Genomic DNA, 16194 nt, shown 5'->3' with positions numbered 1-16194 from the left:
TAAATGGATGGATGGATGTTTGTTAGAGTTTGTAACCTAAACGGCTAAACGGATTTCGATTAAATTTGGTATGGTTGTAGAGTACAGTCTGGAAGAACACATAGACTACTTAGTTTAGTTTTTTTTTAATTCCACGCGGACAGAGTCGCGGGCGAAAGCTAGTGCAAAATAAAGACTAGTTTTGATTTTTAGCAAAATGAACACAAAAAAAAGTTCTCCCCGGCGGGGAATCGAACCCCGGTCTCCCGCGTGACAGGCGGGGATACTTACCACTATACTACCGAGGACTTACGTACTAATTCGAAATTAAGTACTTGATGCTTGTTTAAAAACTAAAATTACTAACTAACAATTCTACACAAAGATGTGCTATAAACATGATATAGCAAAATTCAAAAAATCTTAAATACGTAAATCATTTATTTTTCACGCCTTTAACTTTGATGATCACGCCATCTAACAATACGGAAAGGGTTGAAAAAAATTGTTTTTATAACGATTATACTTCCTTACGATAGATGGCAGAGAAAAGAATTTGAATTAACAAATATATTTTTAGTTTGTTTTACCGCCATCTATTGGATGCATTAGAGATACAGAATTGTTACAATGTGGCGCTTAGGACTTTCCACACCATACATCGTAGCGACCGGTTTGAGCAAAGGCGGACGACAAGGCAAACAACCAACCAGTTAGTTTTAACCTAAACGGGAGAGAGGTTGTGTCGTAATTTTTTGTAAAGAAACGTTTATTTGTATTGTTTTTTACGTATTTGATGACTCTTTGTAAAGAAATACACTTTTTGATGAATAAGGTTAAAAACTTTGAAGTATCACTGTATTGATTCGTGCATTTAATTCGGGTTTCTTGTGAATTTATACGATTTATACGAGTGTGTAATCTTGTATCGGCGAGAACTCAACGTCGTTTGACTGTGGTTGAAAAAAATGTGAAGAAATTGTGATTTTGGTGAACTGTTGGTTCTAATGAGGACCTTATTTATGACCTAAGGAGGGACAAATTGAAAACATGAAGTGTTTAATATTTCTTCTGCTGTTGCCGGCTTGTCTAGCACATTTGAATGTTTATTTAAGCAGTGCAGAAGTATGGAGACTGCTAGGTAAGTTTGCATTCATCAGAAACATAGAAAACATGTGTACTTTTATAACTAAGGGGGAGAAATTCCTTTTTCAAACTACAAAAACTAAAGCATAGAGTGTCACTGTTTATATACTTTTTTATTAATGTTCATGTCTACTAGCTTACAAAACCGTCTTAAAGTAAAATAAGTGCAATGCACCAATATTTATTATAACAAAATATGTAAATGCATTTTAATGTACAAATGTATTTTAAGAAAAATATGCTAAATATTAATGATTTTTTACATATTTACATAAACTTCCCTTTTTGCTTTAGTCTGCAAATAAACATCTCGTTATCGCCTCTGCCGATTATCATGCACTAGTTGATAACGATCTTGATAACAATATCAAACTATCTGTACAGTTGAAACATCTGTCCAGTGTTTATTAGCAATTAGCCCTTGGTATTGATTTATTACATTTAATTTAACTATGTAAAAAATAGACAACATGCAAGACAAGAACCACCAATCTATAACTGACATTTCTTAATGCTTATAAATAATACTAAAATTATATTTAAACATTAATAGAATATAAACTCTTACTGCAATATCATACTGACTAATGATTGTGTGCAAAGAAATTTATCATTCGCTATCTACGACTAAAAACTTTACAAGGAATATGAATCACTTACGTTTGAACATAATGCTTTGCTTCATTATTTGTAATGGCTACAAAAAGATGCTGGAATACATACGTATTCAATGAGACTGCCTTGAAGAGAAACTGGAATAGGCGTTGACAAGAGCGAGCACTTTTCTATCAGGCATGGATATAACAGAAAAAAGTCGTACATTCACTGCCAGAATAAGAGACGTTCTAAGACGTCGATTTCCAGTACAAGAGAAATAACTAACAAATATGCGTGAGATTTGTTAATTGAAAACATTAATTAAATAGACTAATATTATAAATGTGAAAGTATAGATAGATTATGAGAGTTTGTAGCCTAACAGATAAAAGAATCTTGAAGAAATTATTGGCATAGATGTAGAGGACAGTCGGGAAGAATATAAAGCCTACATAATTTTTTAATTCCATGCACACGAATTCGAGGGCGAATGCTAGTTTTAAATACATATTCAATATCACCAGGCCCCCGATATTAGTTGAATGTTTTATCAAAAAAGGGGGTACAATAGGTTATTTTTTGGTCGGGCAACATTTACTTTCTTATTTCGGTTGGAACTTAGAATCCAACATTATTATAACGTAACATGTAATACGGATTACAGTGACAGCGTTATTTATATCATTAGCAATTTGTTGTAGACATTAACGTCTGGACAAACAAACAATGTATCTTGTGATCGAGGCGGAAACGAGCCAATAACGTTAGCCGTTACTTGCCGGAAGTCAAAACTATCAAAAGTTTGTTTTAGATTAAACGTTGGGTGATGTAACTGTTTTTGACGCAGTTTTCAATATTTTAATATTAAAAAGTTGGAGAGTTAAGAATTTTCTCGGTAACTGCCACTAGGTTTTTTGTTATTTACGTGGTTACTTTTCAATATTCTAAACCACCAATATGCTCTCAATAAAAAAAACTAGATTAAATTAAAAAAATCAAAAACATTTATTAAATAAAGTATATCCACGGTGCCAGAATTTGTCATTTCTTTAAATAGTTCCTACATCAAAAAAAGGATTAGACTGACAATGGCGAGATTTAATCTTATTACTGGCCAGTGTTAATGCCACAACAGTTTAAATCGCACGTGAAAAAAAAAACTTAAACCTTCACAGAGGTTTAGTGACGCGGCGACCTTCCAGAAATTGCACCCCGTGGTGAGCTTTGTTATCATTACCGTGAATTGCACACCTTTCGGATTTTATGCCAACAATAAAGGATGAGGGTGAAGGGATACGAGAATATCTAAAGTGATAAAATCAAATTGTATATACGTTTAAGGAGTACAGAAAAGAAATATTTGTGGTGTTCAATTATAAAGGCAACATTTACGTACGTTCTAATTTCAAATACTTCGTGGAAATTTTTATTAAGTCTCTAGTGCTAAATGCAAAAATATAAAGTTCTTTTATAGTTATAAATTTAATTGTAAACAAGATAAACATTCCAAAATAACACGCATAAGAGAGAATCACTTTTGCTATGTCTGTTTATATCTAGTCTCTCTAACAATGAGGAGATAATCTGTACTAATATTATAAATATTAAAGATTTGGATTTTTGTATGAATTGAAATAACTCAAGAATTACTTTACCGATTTTAAAAATTCTAATGGTCATTCAAAAGCTGTTACCGAGCTGCTGTTACCGAGTAACATAGGCAATTTTTTTTTTTTACTTCACGTGGGTGAAGTCGCGAGCAACAGCTAGTTGTAATAAAACTGCCCATTCAAATACAATATGTTTGTTTTTCGTCAAGACAAATTTGAAATCAAATTATATTCATGACAATAAATCTAACAGATTTTACGTCTTTTCATTTCCGAGTGTTGTATAGTTAAGCTGGAGTGACAGATTTGAAAGGGGCTGCGTGTGCGCAGGTAACTTTAAAGATGCGACGAATCACAATAGGGTCCTTTATACTGCAACCTGCGGGACTAGAGTGCAATCCATCTCTGTCAGGAGACAACCATCTGTCCCTTGTCCTTGTTTGAAAATTACAATTAGAATAGATAAACAATACGACATAGTTTCTTCATTTAATAGTTCTTCAAAATACGTTTATGTTTTTTTCTTTAAAATATTTTACTTTCTAGACTCTTTATTACACATCTTAAATATTATTTATGCATGTTAATATCATCAGGAAGTTAATGAAAGAGGTTGGTCTCGTCATTCGTTTAAAAATTTGGCACTCAAACCCTAAACTATCGCAGCTAGAATATTGAGATATCGATATTTCATTTTAGAATATGCTTTACCAAATTTACACAAATCTATTTAATAGTTGATGATTACTAAATCTACACTAAGGGACGATCTTAAAAACCATTAAATGTTTAGTCTGAGTTAAAAACCTTATTTAACTTCACACTAGCAATAAATATTTCGAGCGAGCGATATTGGTATAAAATTAACATATCTCATAATTTTATGTGTTATTTAAAATTTCCAATATTCAATTTAAAAGCGCCAACGGTACGGGGTTGTCGGAATATCATATAGCGCCATAAATATTGACACGTTAGGGTTGCCACTCTCGTAATTTTTTCGTTAAAAATAAAAAGAGTAATTCAATTTTGCATGTAACTTGTTTAGTTAGTAGCGTTTATCTTACGGTAAAAAGCCAACAGTGGACATTCTGATGAATATCCTTAGCTCTTGATTAAAATTAGCCTAATGTTATTGAAGAATCTAGTTAGAATTTTCGTGTTACCTGATAGTTGATACAACTTTTAAAAATAATGCCTCAGTACAGTATGGTCAACCCTACAGACATCGGCGGGTGTGAGTAATTTATTTCGGATGACATTTATGTAGATTCTATGGAGGCAAAGCAATAAAGTCTCTAGGTAAAGGGTGTCCACATGGCAGCAGCAGCCACGGTCGCCTGACACTCGATTCACAGCAACACAATCGCGAAAACTTGAAATTTTATATTTACATTCGAGTCGGACTTATGAATATTGAACACGCTACGCTATAAGGTGTTGAAGATACGATTTCGAGAAATGATAACGTTTACCTGTTGTTTTTAATACTTTTGCAGACCTTTTTGGGACAAAATAAGTACTAATTCGGAACTTATATTTTTAATGAACTTACCGACGAATTAACGATATATTTATTCAAATTAATTACGTAACTCGGTAGCATCGTTTGGAAAGGCGAGAAACCTTGGGTTTTAAAAAACATTAACGACTTTAAATTATAATTAGCAACTATAGATGTTATCAACGATGGACTATTACTGTTTCTAGTCAGAAATATATTAATTTTTCTTCATGATTTCAAAATATATTTATTTATACAATTTAGTTCGTGCTAAGTCTCAAATGAAGATGTGGACAGAGAAGAGTGGAAGAGTAGAAAAGTATTAGAATAGCCGACCTCACCACCATACGAGTTAGAAAGAGAGACGGAGAGAGAGAGAGAGAGTGAGAGATGGAGAAAGAGAGAGAGAGAGTAGTTTAGATTATAAACCGTTTCAAAAACATTAACTAATGATAAGAAACATCAAAATATTTATTTAATACAAGCAATTACAATGTGACTTATGTTTGTTGGTATCATTGTTTTTAGATAAAAGCGCTTGCAGTTTTTATGTTTTGCTTAACGAGCTGTGCTAGCGTGATAAGCTTCGCCTCGCAACTTAAGTTTAAACTGAAGCTCGTGCCGGTCAAATCAGATGACGTGCTTTATGGCTTACAGTTATCGTCTATCTTAATTCTTTATGACTAAGCAACCGTCCAAGTTATGAGATTCATCTTAATTTTATGACTTACTGGAATTCTCCTTTATTATATCTTATGCGGGTGTATTAAATGAATTTTATTATACCGTAATATCCTGTTAATGTATTTAACCCTTGCTTTTTCCCAAGAATGGTGGAAGAATAGGCATTCAGTCACTAAAAGTATCGGTCTTAGATATTTTAAAACAAATATCAAATGAAAATAAGTTAAAACTTTCTTATTTACTAAACATATATTACACGTTAACGAAATAATCCGATTTTAGCAGTAACCCGCTAATCGCTTATGGTTTGCGTCGCTTTAAAATGTAGTTAGAGCTAAAGGTGCTTAGTGCATTGTTCCACGAACCGCCTTCACGACGGCAGTGTGGGCGCACCCTAATGTCGTATCCTTTACAGACAAATGCTACAACCTAATCGTGTTCAAATACTTTGTAATAGTGCTGTAAAACGACCATTTAAAGTCAAGGAACTTGTAGATATGTGATTTCATGTCATGGTTTTAATTCTAAGTATAAAGTTTTGACGGTTTTCATTTATTTGTTACCAGGGAAGGCAGAGATAAGATTTATTCTTTTCGAGTTCTGATTGATAACATTTTATGCACCATTTCCTCACAATTCTAACCGCTTACCTTCTGTTACGGGTAAAAAATACCCCCTCATTATGTAAGAGGATCTTTTAACCGCCGATTGGATTTCTTGAATAGTACTGTGGTGGGTGGGAGGTTATAAAAAATCTTAAAGTAACTGGATACTTCAACCGCGGTATAGGATTACCTTGAGACATGGTAACCTCTTCACTTGGTTACCGTACTTGTAACTTTTAACCTTTAAAGTTATCAAACACATTCTTAGCATGCCTTGTATAACATCCATTTGTTTAGGAACTATGGAATATTAGCCGTTTAAAGCTTATAATATGCCCTTTCAATGGACTTTTGGACTTTTGGTCGCAATAACCATAGACCAATAAAGTTGCAGAAAGGTCGACGTTTAAATATTTGTTGCCGCAGTTACCTGCGTCCTTCCGCTTTCTTATCGCACCTCGTTATCTTAAGAACGATCTTAGCCTATACCAACATACGTGCATCTCATTCCCTTACGTGTATATGAAGCTTTACCAAAGATTATCCCTTCCATTCCGTCTTTGTTTATTTTTTGTATAAACGACTCACAATTGAATAATAAACGAACCGGAATAGACATTGTTATTTTAATAAATAGTATTAATGCTGTAGAGTTTGAATCACGTCCCCTTTAAAATTGAATGTCGTATAGAGAATTAACAGTGAAATATTTCAACGGCGGAGCTAAATAAATATGGGCATTGCGTCCTTCTCGAAAATATTCTTTATGTAAACAGTGTTGACACGCGAGATGTGGAGTGGGCCTAAATAAATTTAATTTCACGGTTGCTGTTGTACGAACGGGTGTGGGGTTTTTTTTTTAATTTGTGTAAACGTGTCATCCAGCCAGGTGGTTTGAATTGCTTTCGAAAATTAAATCTCTCCAATTAAAATTCTATTTGGTGAAGCAGGTAATCCAAATTATGTTCGCTACGAGCTTGTGTCACTAATTTGGATAATATTTTTTTTAATCATTCGTTATCCGAAAAGGGGCCAAAGTATATGTACTGTGTTAAAATTTCATTTGAATTCAAATGAAATTCGAAATTCAATATCCGTTCGTATTGGTAAAATTTAAAGCGCGGAAGTTGGAACGCGAAAATGCATTCTGTTAATTTGTTCCTCATAAATATTGTAAACGAGTGTTTTAGTCGAAAGCTCGGGCGAGAGCTTGCGCAGAAATAGAATTAGAAGCGTGCGTTGCTCCGGCCGATGTTGTTGGGGTTTGTTGTGCGTTACATGAATATGCAACTTGTTATTTTCAATTAAGTGTAGAGCCGGTTCACCGGAGCACGACGCTTTGGAATCCATTGTCTCGGCTCATGCAATTTTAATGCATCATTGTCGAGCGGTAGTTAGCACCTAATCTGCTTTACGATAAATTCTACGACTTCTAAAGAATGGCTAATTAACTTGCTGATTATAAGCTGATGTTTTCTGAATCTAGTGCTCTTAAGTTAGTGATACGCAATTCATGCCTACACTGTATTGCAAATTTAATGGTCCAGTAAAATTACTAGATTTGTCAGTTTATATTTACAAAGCTAACGGTTAAAACGTCATACTTAAGGGTACTAAAGAAACTCTATGAACTAAACTAATAATGGACGTATCTATTCAGCCGCAAGAAACCGATCAGCGCTGAGAAATACGCGTGCCTCACTGTGGAAAAACTTAGATTACATTTTATAACATCGAGCAATCTCCTTGAGACGTCCTAGCGATATTACTACAGTATCTACGTACAGTCGGAGACATAACCTACTAGATTTTACTTGCATCTTAAAAATATACATATTGCATTTCTTAATATAGAGTAATAAACGTCTAGCACTTTATATTATGCAACTAATCAACTTTTATATAAATTAATCTTTAAACAATTATTAGATAATAACCATAGTATGACTTTTGTTTCTTTTTTACGGACCTGTACATACTAAGATAAGGCGGATAGAAATATATGGAAGAGAAGCACATACTGTGCCGACCTTCCAAAAGGGATAAGGGCATGTTGATGATGATGGACCTGTACATACTAATATGTTTTTAAACTTTACTGTGGCTGATTAGACACACGCGTACAAAATTGACATCCCTTTTCATTCTCTTTGAAAAAACAGCGATAAAAGTATATTGTCTTTTAATTCTATATTTTTACCAGTGGTAGTCCATTATATTGCACGTGATTGTACAATGTCGTTTAACCGTATCAAGCGCCAAGTTGTACATCCGAAGATATTCCGTGCACTGAATCTTTTTTATTGGCGCCAATTATACTAAATGAATACGGCACACGACAGCAAGCGTTATTAACACTTTAAAACCATTGTTCGTTTTATTAACAACACACGATAGGTAATTTGATGCAAGCAGTCATTGTATTTAGTGTTAAGAACGTTAACAATAAAAACTCATTTAGATTCATCGCAGGATTGCATGATTCCCTTGATTTTTACTTAAAAAAAATTATGTTTTATAATAAATACATCTCTTGTTAAACATGCTAGTTGGTACACATAGCTTATGCAATGTTTTTGACATCGTTTACGGGTTACGAATTGGGACTTGAAAATAGATTTAAATCTTGTGGTTAGTATTGGACTAAAATAAATATAAAATAAGAATAAAATTGGAATATCTCGCATAAAAATAAAACATATATCAATAATACGATAGTTAAATAATTTGTTTACGATCTTTATTGCTGCGTGTCAATTGCTTACTTGTACAGTGTTATATTACAAGTTTAAAAATTTTGTAAACAGTGCCTTAAGTGTATTTAATAATTATTTTTTATTCTGGACAGGATAAGATGGACATTACGTTTTAAGGATGTCCATAGTAATAAACCATTGGACGTGTTTGTATGTGTGTGTGGCGACAGGTTGGCCGTGGATCCAGGTCACCCGGCAGCTGAATAAATAGATCTTTATAAATAACGTACGCTGATCGTTTCAACGTCGCGATTTGTTTAACACGTTCACTGCGTAACAGGCCGATATCGACCTGACGCGGTACTTAAGCTGGCCCAAGAAAACTATGCACCTCTCGTTACTGCGAAATGATTATCTCAGGTAACATTACATTACATAAAATATTTACGTGTTTGTTTCCACAATATTATAGCAATTTAATTTATCCTAATGCTGGTGGGTCTAGAAAGACCTGCCACGACTTGCGGAAATATCATTGGGGGGCGCATTTTGGCAGGCCGCCCCATAAATTGAAGAATTATGATTTTACTTGCCGCAGTAAACGTGTTAAAATGCAATCTTGCGTATTGATCATTGACATTAGAAGAAAAAGCTAAGCTTAGTTGAAGATGTTATATAATTTGATGTGTTATGGTTTTCAATACATAAGAGACAAGCCTTTCATAGAAACGACTCAACAACTAAACGCACTTACTTTTGAGATCTTCACAATGATTTAATGCCTACTGCATCTGTTTCCCTCAATAAATGAAATAAACCAGAAGCTTGATACCAGTGCATATTACCTTTCATAATGTAATAAATACTGACCTTATCCAAATGTTCACACAAAACTCTCCCTTTAATGTATGCAATTTGAAAACTGAATTTAATAAGATTTTTTCCTCAAAATAATTATTAACACTTTAAATGAAAATAACGACATGAACCAATTCAATGAATGAAATTCAATTATCTATAGAATTAATTTAAAGAAAATTAAAGTGCAACCTTACGTATTAAAGCGTCTTATGTCGGACACCAATTAGTGTTGGATACATGTTTCGCATCTAAACGAGGATCTTTAAGAGATATCAATTGGTTCGAGCCGGTCGTATTCGAGACAATAAAAGCTCGAAAAACAATAAAACGCACAAAAGCAGTTACTATTTGCCTTCTACTAATGTTTGTTTTTTCTTCCTTCTAATTCTGACATCGCCTGCTGTCGTTTGTATGTGTTTTTTGTGATTGTTATCGGACGTCCTTTTCGATGAAAAAATACAATCGATATTTTCTGTGCCTGTGAGATTTAGCAATAAAAATATTTTAAACTAGTATTTTCTACATAAATTATTTGTAAATAATTTATTATTGAGATCGTTAAGGTTGTTTTTCAATATAAATTTAAATTTTATTTAAATGTAATGTCATTTTGTTCGAAACTAAAAATAATTTTGTTCATTTTATTAATCCGATTATAATATATTAAATATTAGTTTTAAAATTATACTCCAAATTACTATTGAATTAAAAAGACCATATATTTATAGATGAAAGGTAAATTTCTATTTCAACACTAAATATAGCGTCAGTTGACATTTTAAAATAGCTTTCTTTAAGATCGATAGTTCTGTTTATTCGGAGCAATGTTCGCGGTCCGGGCGGCGTTCAATCACACCTCGCGGGCTCTCGTGGCAATTTGCCGGGAATGGATGGAGACGTCATCGGGATAAAAAGCATCGATCAGTCGGAGCGCCTGGTCTGCGTGTGCGCATGTCACAGCCTATTGTGCGCTTCTCAAACTGTTTAAATTATATTGAAAGTCGTCGTGCAAGTTGTTATCTATTTACCTTTGTGATTTATTTTAATTAAGAACTGGTAGTGTGAAACTCTATTGATTATATATTTTGTAACATAAATGTTATCACAATTATGAAATTTCAAAACATTTGGTAACTTTCGTAAAGGATAGCCACACTTTTAACTTATTTAGTCAAGATATTTTAATATTGTCTATTTACGTAGTATTTATTAAAGACTTTTTGATTTCGTGAGTTGTTAGAAAAATAATCAGGGGGAAGTGCGACGTCACTATCCTCTTGGGAGGTTTTGGAAACGCTGGCGAGCGGAGACAATGCCGACGGAAAAAATACCCGTCTCCAAGATGAACCCATGTTTCCTCCCTCGGTACAGGCTTCGGCTTTTAACGTAAATGTGTTTGTTTCGTTTTAATTTCGGATGATTTATTTATGTGAGGCATAAGATTGATTTTCATAACTATTTGTAATCTCAGAGAAGTTTTTATTCGATTGCCTGTGATTTATCATTTCGAGAATTTATCACTTTCGAATTCGAAGTAATCGATTTATTTCACTCGTATTGTTAATGTAAAACTTTTACACCTACATATACTTTTGAATATTCCCCCTCCCCCGCCCTGTCTGTGACTAAAAAGGTTGTAATAAATTGTAACATATTCCAGTTATAATATTTATGTTCAACATTACAAACAACATTTCGCAGTCAGCTAGTGATATATATTCCAAGCAACTGCTGATTTATTATTTATTTTAATATATTTTTGTAAACGTCCATCAATCACGTCCGGATGATCTGTTTGACCTCGGCGAAGCGTTTAACTCTTACAACGGAGGGCAAACGGTCAGCCTGCCGACCCTCTTTGGGTTACGAAGTCTGTCAGCTGCCGCTGTCGGCTTGTAGCTGTGCCCCGGTTTAGACACCGACAGCGCAGCGCGGCCATGATCGATGATGTGGTCGAGGAATGCGCCACAAAAATAGCACCCGTCTTGGACACACGCTAATGTGTTCCGCTAATGACATACTCGTTTTGTTTTCAAACTATTAATGTCCTGCAAATATTTAAAGTATACCACTCCCACGGTTTGAATTATAATCCCATAAAGTCGTTTTCTCTCAGCGTGGTACTACCATAACGAGACGTTATTGGGTATCCTGTTGGGTAGCCACGCGACTGGTATTTGATTTCCCTCCAATGTTTATCCACTGATGTCCCATTAGGGTCGACGCCGTGACAATTTTGTTTAGCGTGCGCCGTAATTGAATAGGCGGATGGGAACCGCGACACGCGCTTGACACTAAATGTGCAAATAAATCTATTGTGCACTATTGTGAGCCACCGCTAATATTACCAAAATGAACTATAATAGTCCTTCATATTGAGAAGGAAAAAAGCATTATTTACTTTACTGAACATTGCTGCAATAACTGTTTCATTTCGGTCGTGTATTTAAGTTTTGTAGCGATACCAAATTGTTTATATATTGTAAGAATTATTGTTAAACAGCGATTGTTTATGGGGTCAAATTCATGTATACATTACGCCGTGTTTTCAATCCGAAGCATTACTTAACCGCATTCGCGCCCACGTTAAGTGAAAATACAAATAATCTTAAGTACGGCTACTAAGTTTTGAGCACGGTTTCGGCGATTGAACCCACTTCACTTGACCTTTCAAGTGATGCTATGTCCGTGTACCACAAATCGAAATAATGTACTCTAGTCCTTAAATTACGTATTGAATTGTTATATAAACATTGATGGCTTATAATAAACTTTAGATAAAGTATCTACAACATTTGAATGGTCAAAGTAGTGTCCATTCGTGGGTAGAGAAGAGACCACACACGCGTCTCCCCCCCACCACGGCGCCCCCTACGTCCCCGACGTCCTACTAAGGTACTGAGGCTGCCCACGCCGTGTGCACATGTAGTTAGCCGCCCTGTGGGGCTAATCAGTCCTAAACACGGCCTACCATCGAGACATAACGCCATTCTTTTCCCTATTAGCGATCCGATAATCTAAACACATGGGTTACCAAACTACGGCCCGCTGACCAAGAACAAGGAACATAAATATAAAAATGTACCATTTTTTTTAAATCAATAAAAAATTACATTTTGTAGTTAAAAATAAAATGTACGACCATATTTTTCTTTTCTTTACTTTGAACTTCCGAGCGACTCTTTTTATAAAATTGAAGCACTCCTGACTTTATCAATCGAAGCTTTTTCACATTCAAACTGTTTGATCAAATAATTCTACTTACCGTTGAAACTACGTAGATATTTACACCAATGAAAACCTACGCTTGCAAACGGGATAGATGGATCTCATTGAAGCTGTCATGATTTATACGAACAGATGCAATATTGGTAAATTAGATGTACAATTAATGTCGATATAGAATTTGAATACCTACTAATTTACTGTTTCAATCTTTGTAAGTGGAAACAGGCAGTTTGGCAGAAATTAAACAAAATCGTCTGAGCTATTTCCATTCCTTTTACTTTTAAAAACCCTAAATGTCACATTAGCAAAACATTTCGAGATTCATTGCTATAATGAAGAAGCGTGAAATATGGTCGCAGTCAATTGTATCACTTCGTGACAATAAAGTGTTTAGTCAGAAGGATCCAAAAATAAACAAACATAGTGCAATATACCAAACACGCACAATACCACGGCCCAGTGCGTCATAATAAAACTTGGCCTTTGTGATCGCGGTTGTAAATCATACAGTCCTTTAGAGAATGGCACACAATAAATAACGAACGAAATTCGAATGTGTTCGTTGTCGCATTTCTATGCCAGTCGTTCTAATGGCGTAACGAATTAATCAATGGCACAATAGAATTTTTTGCCCGTGTAATAAAAATCTATTTAAGTACTGAGATGGACTAGTAAAGGTATTTAGGAGGCTTCAAGCGTGTTCAAAGAGAGCCAACTTTGAACACTTAGTTAAAATTTTTGAGTCTTGGAATATCTATTTCAGTTTTAACAGTCTAATTCATAGACAAAGGACAGAAAGGCAATTCATGGCAACAATCTTTTTTTTTGAAATGAATAGGTAATTTAATCTGTCTTAATTAGCGTAAAGATATTAGTTATAGTTTAATAGTTTTATTTCGTTATGGTCTATAATTGAGGTCCTATGGACCTTAAACTTCGAAGCCGAAACGCTGTCGATTTTAACGGGTTCCTAAGAAAGCAATTAAAGGGCGAGCATTACGTTAGTATTGAAGTATTGTACGCGTCGGAGCCGTTACGAGTCCATTTTAATAGTTCACTGCACCCCCTCAATAAACAAGCTTATTGGGAGTTAAATTTGCCCGCACCGGATATAGCCGCCTCTCGAGATATCCAACGTCTTGTAAAGCAAGACCAACTTCACACCGGTCTCTCTGTACCCTACAAATGTCCCGGACAAAGAAATCCTATTCGCCGAGGGGATGCGGTCAACCACACTTATTTTACGACTACTAAATCTCGCCAGTTATGAGCTCCTAAATAATAACATTTTATTGGCCGCTCTCGTCTTTGGATTGACGAATGCCTACTTACAGTTTATTGTCGATGGCGAAGCGCACTGTCCCAAGATTTATGTGCCTCTATGAAGTTTACTGCTAATGCAATGCCTTTTAGATTGAGGTGCGATGAATGTATCGAATAGAACGTTCTACGAAGACCCGTAAAAAGGACAATGCTGCGTTACATTTCTCCTTACTATAGTTTCAAATAACAATAGCAAAACAGCTTTGTTTATCAGGACATAGAATGTACTAGATGTTTTTTATGATGTCGACGCTTAAGTAAGATGTCACTCGACGTAAATATTTAAGTTTTTTCCGACCATCAAAGACCACCCCGGTAGAGGCGACGCAGCGGGAATTTAGCATATGGAAATATCTCTACGAATTATGTCTTCGCAGCTGAAGGAGCTATGCGCTTTAGACTATTATTTTTTTAATGTTTGCACTGGAAAACAATAGCTCGGCGTGTGTTTGGGGACTATTATTTTTTTACAAAGTCTACATGACGTTTATTGATTGAGGTTCTAAAAGTGTACATGTATCGAAGTGAGTTCGTATGTTACGCAGCATGGTGTAGAGATGGGTCGAGTCATGGTGCCCGACGGATCTGTGGACCCCTGCCGCGCTCCGTACCGCTGCAGCGCGCCGCATGCCACCAACATTTACATTCTGAATTCAAATAAGGGTCACTATCACTATTAATGTTTTGGATGCGTATCGTAAGAAGAGACAGCGTCTATTCACTTCAGAATCAATAAAGCACACATGATTTGCCGTAGACTCATGGGAATAAGCCCAATGTAGTCAGGGTTTTGTTTGTTTAGGATATCATACATCTATTATGATCTTAGGGTACATTATGGGACATTACAAAGATTTTTGATTCCAAATTGTAAAAGACAATAAAAGCTCATATATTTTGTAGAGTATATAGTCACTAAACCGTACCATAAATCGATTTCATAATTCTGTTTCTAAGTGCGAGCACCGAGCATTCTATGTTTGTGTTAGTCTGAAGCCTCGCTCGAGCAAACACGACGACACCCTCGAACACCGAACACTGCAAGTTGTTGAATGAGAAAATACGCTTTTTGGAAGCAGACGTGCACTACAAATATTGATTGAATCCGTTCTGAGGTGCGCGTGAACTAATATTTATTTTCCCCACAGAAGTCGTTATTACTACTTAGAGGTGGTCATCTATTTCTATCGAGTTGAACAACTACACCTTCCAGTTATATTTAAAAGAATTCGTTTGTATTTGTTTATCAATGTCTCGGTATAAAACTGTAACATTATTTAAACAAAACATCCATATTACAGAACTGTAAGATCTCATAAAGTAGTATGTTCATAAAATTTGAATCTTAAAATGTGCGGTCGTTAATTCCCAATACATTATTACTTTCTGTGTTTAACTCCCAAGTTATCAAACATTCTGATCAGTAGTAGCTAGGAATCATCTGTTTTACACGTATCTAATTATTTGGATCGCTTTCATTACACATTAAACTTTATTTTATCTACAACGTTGGAATGTCGTTGCGTTAACGTGCATGCGATCGGGTTAAACTTTATTTCTGGCTCAGTTAACATTCGGTCCGGGCGCCAATAGCGTTAATGGGATGATGGGATGCTGCGTTTATTTAACCGCTCGTAACTTGATTCCTTACCGGTCGTTCCGATTTTTTTAAACTACGAGGGGCCCATATACCGCGACGTAATTTCTTTGCTGACTAACTCCTATACATCATTGCCCTGTCGTATCTTATGGTGTCTGATTGATTTATAGTTTATTACTTGCAGACGTGCCTCGGTTATTTTGGAATCGAATAGTTTTATGTGTTTGCTTTCGGTAATGCTTTTTATAGTTGCCAAATGTTTTCTTTTCTTTTATACTCGCCGGAAAGGTAATGTTTTTAAGCATTTTTTCATATTTCGATATACTTGAGTGCTCCTCGTAACATCTTCTTATTGGATTTT

The 16194-nt window shown here is 35.0% G+C and overlaps 1 protein-coding gene and 1 non-coding gene across 2 annotated transcripts in view; one reads left to right on the top strand and one right to left on the bottom strand.

Moving 5' to 3' along the window:
• Positions 1 to 215: 215 nt before the first annotated feature.
• Trnad-guc lies at positions 216 to 287 on the bottom strand. Its single transcript has one exon. It is a non-coding gene; the product is annotated as a tRNA-Asp (tRNA).
• A 400-nt stretch (positions 288 to 687) lies between these two features.
• LOC106111950 (tyrosine-protein kinase Dnt) overlaps positions 688 to 16194 on the top strand; it is a 38217-nt gene continuing 22710 nt past the window's right edge. The window contains exon 1 of the mRNA XM_013294160.1: positions 688 to 1120. Within this exon, the coding sequence (XP_013149614.1) occupies positions 1030 to 1120 (91 nt within the window). The 5' untranslated portion in view covers positions 688 to 1029. The remainder of the gene's footprint in view (positions 1121 to 16194) is intronic.

Source organism: Papilio polytes, unplaced genomic scaffold, assembly GCF_000836215.1.
Source record: "Papilio polytes unplaced genomic scaffold, Ppol_1.0 DF824146.1, whole genome shotgun sequence".
NCBI lineage: Eukaryota > Metazoa > Arthropoda > Insecta > Lepidoptera > Papilionidae > Papilio > Papilio polytes.
The sequence above is the reverse complement of the archived record's forward strand: the minus strand, read 5'-3'. Positions and strand labels throughout refer to the sequence as shown.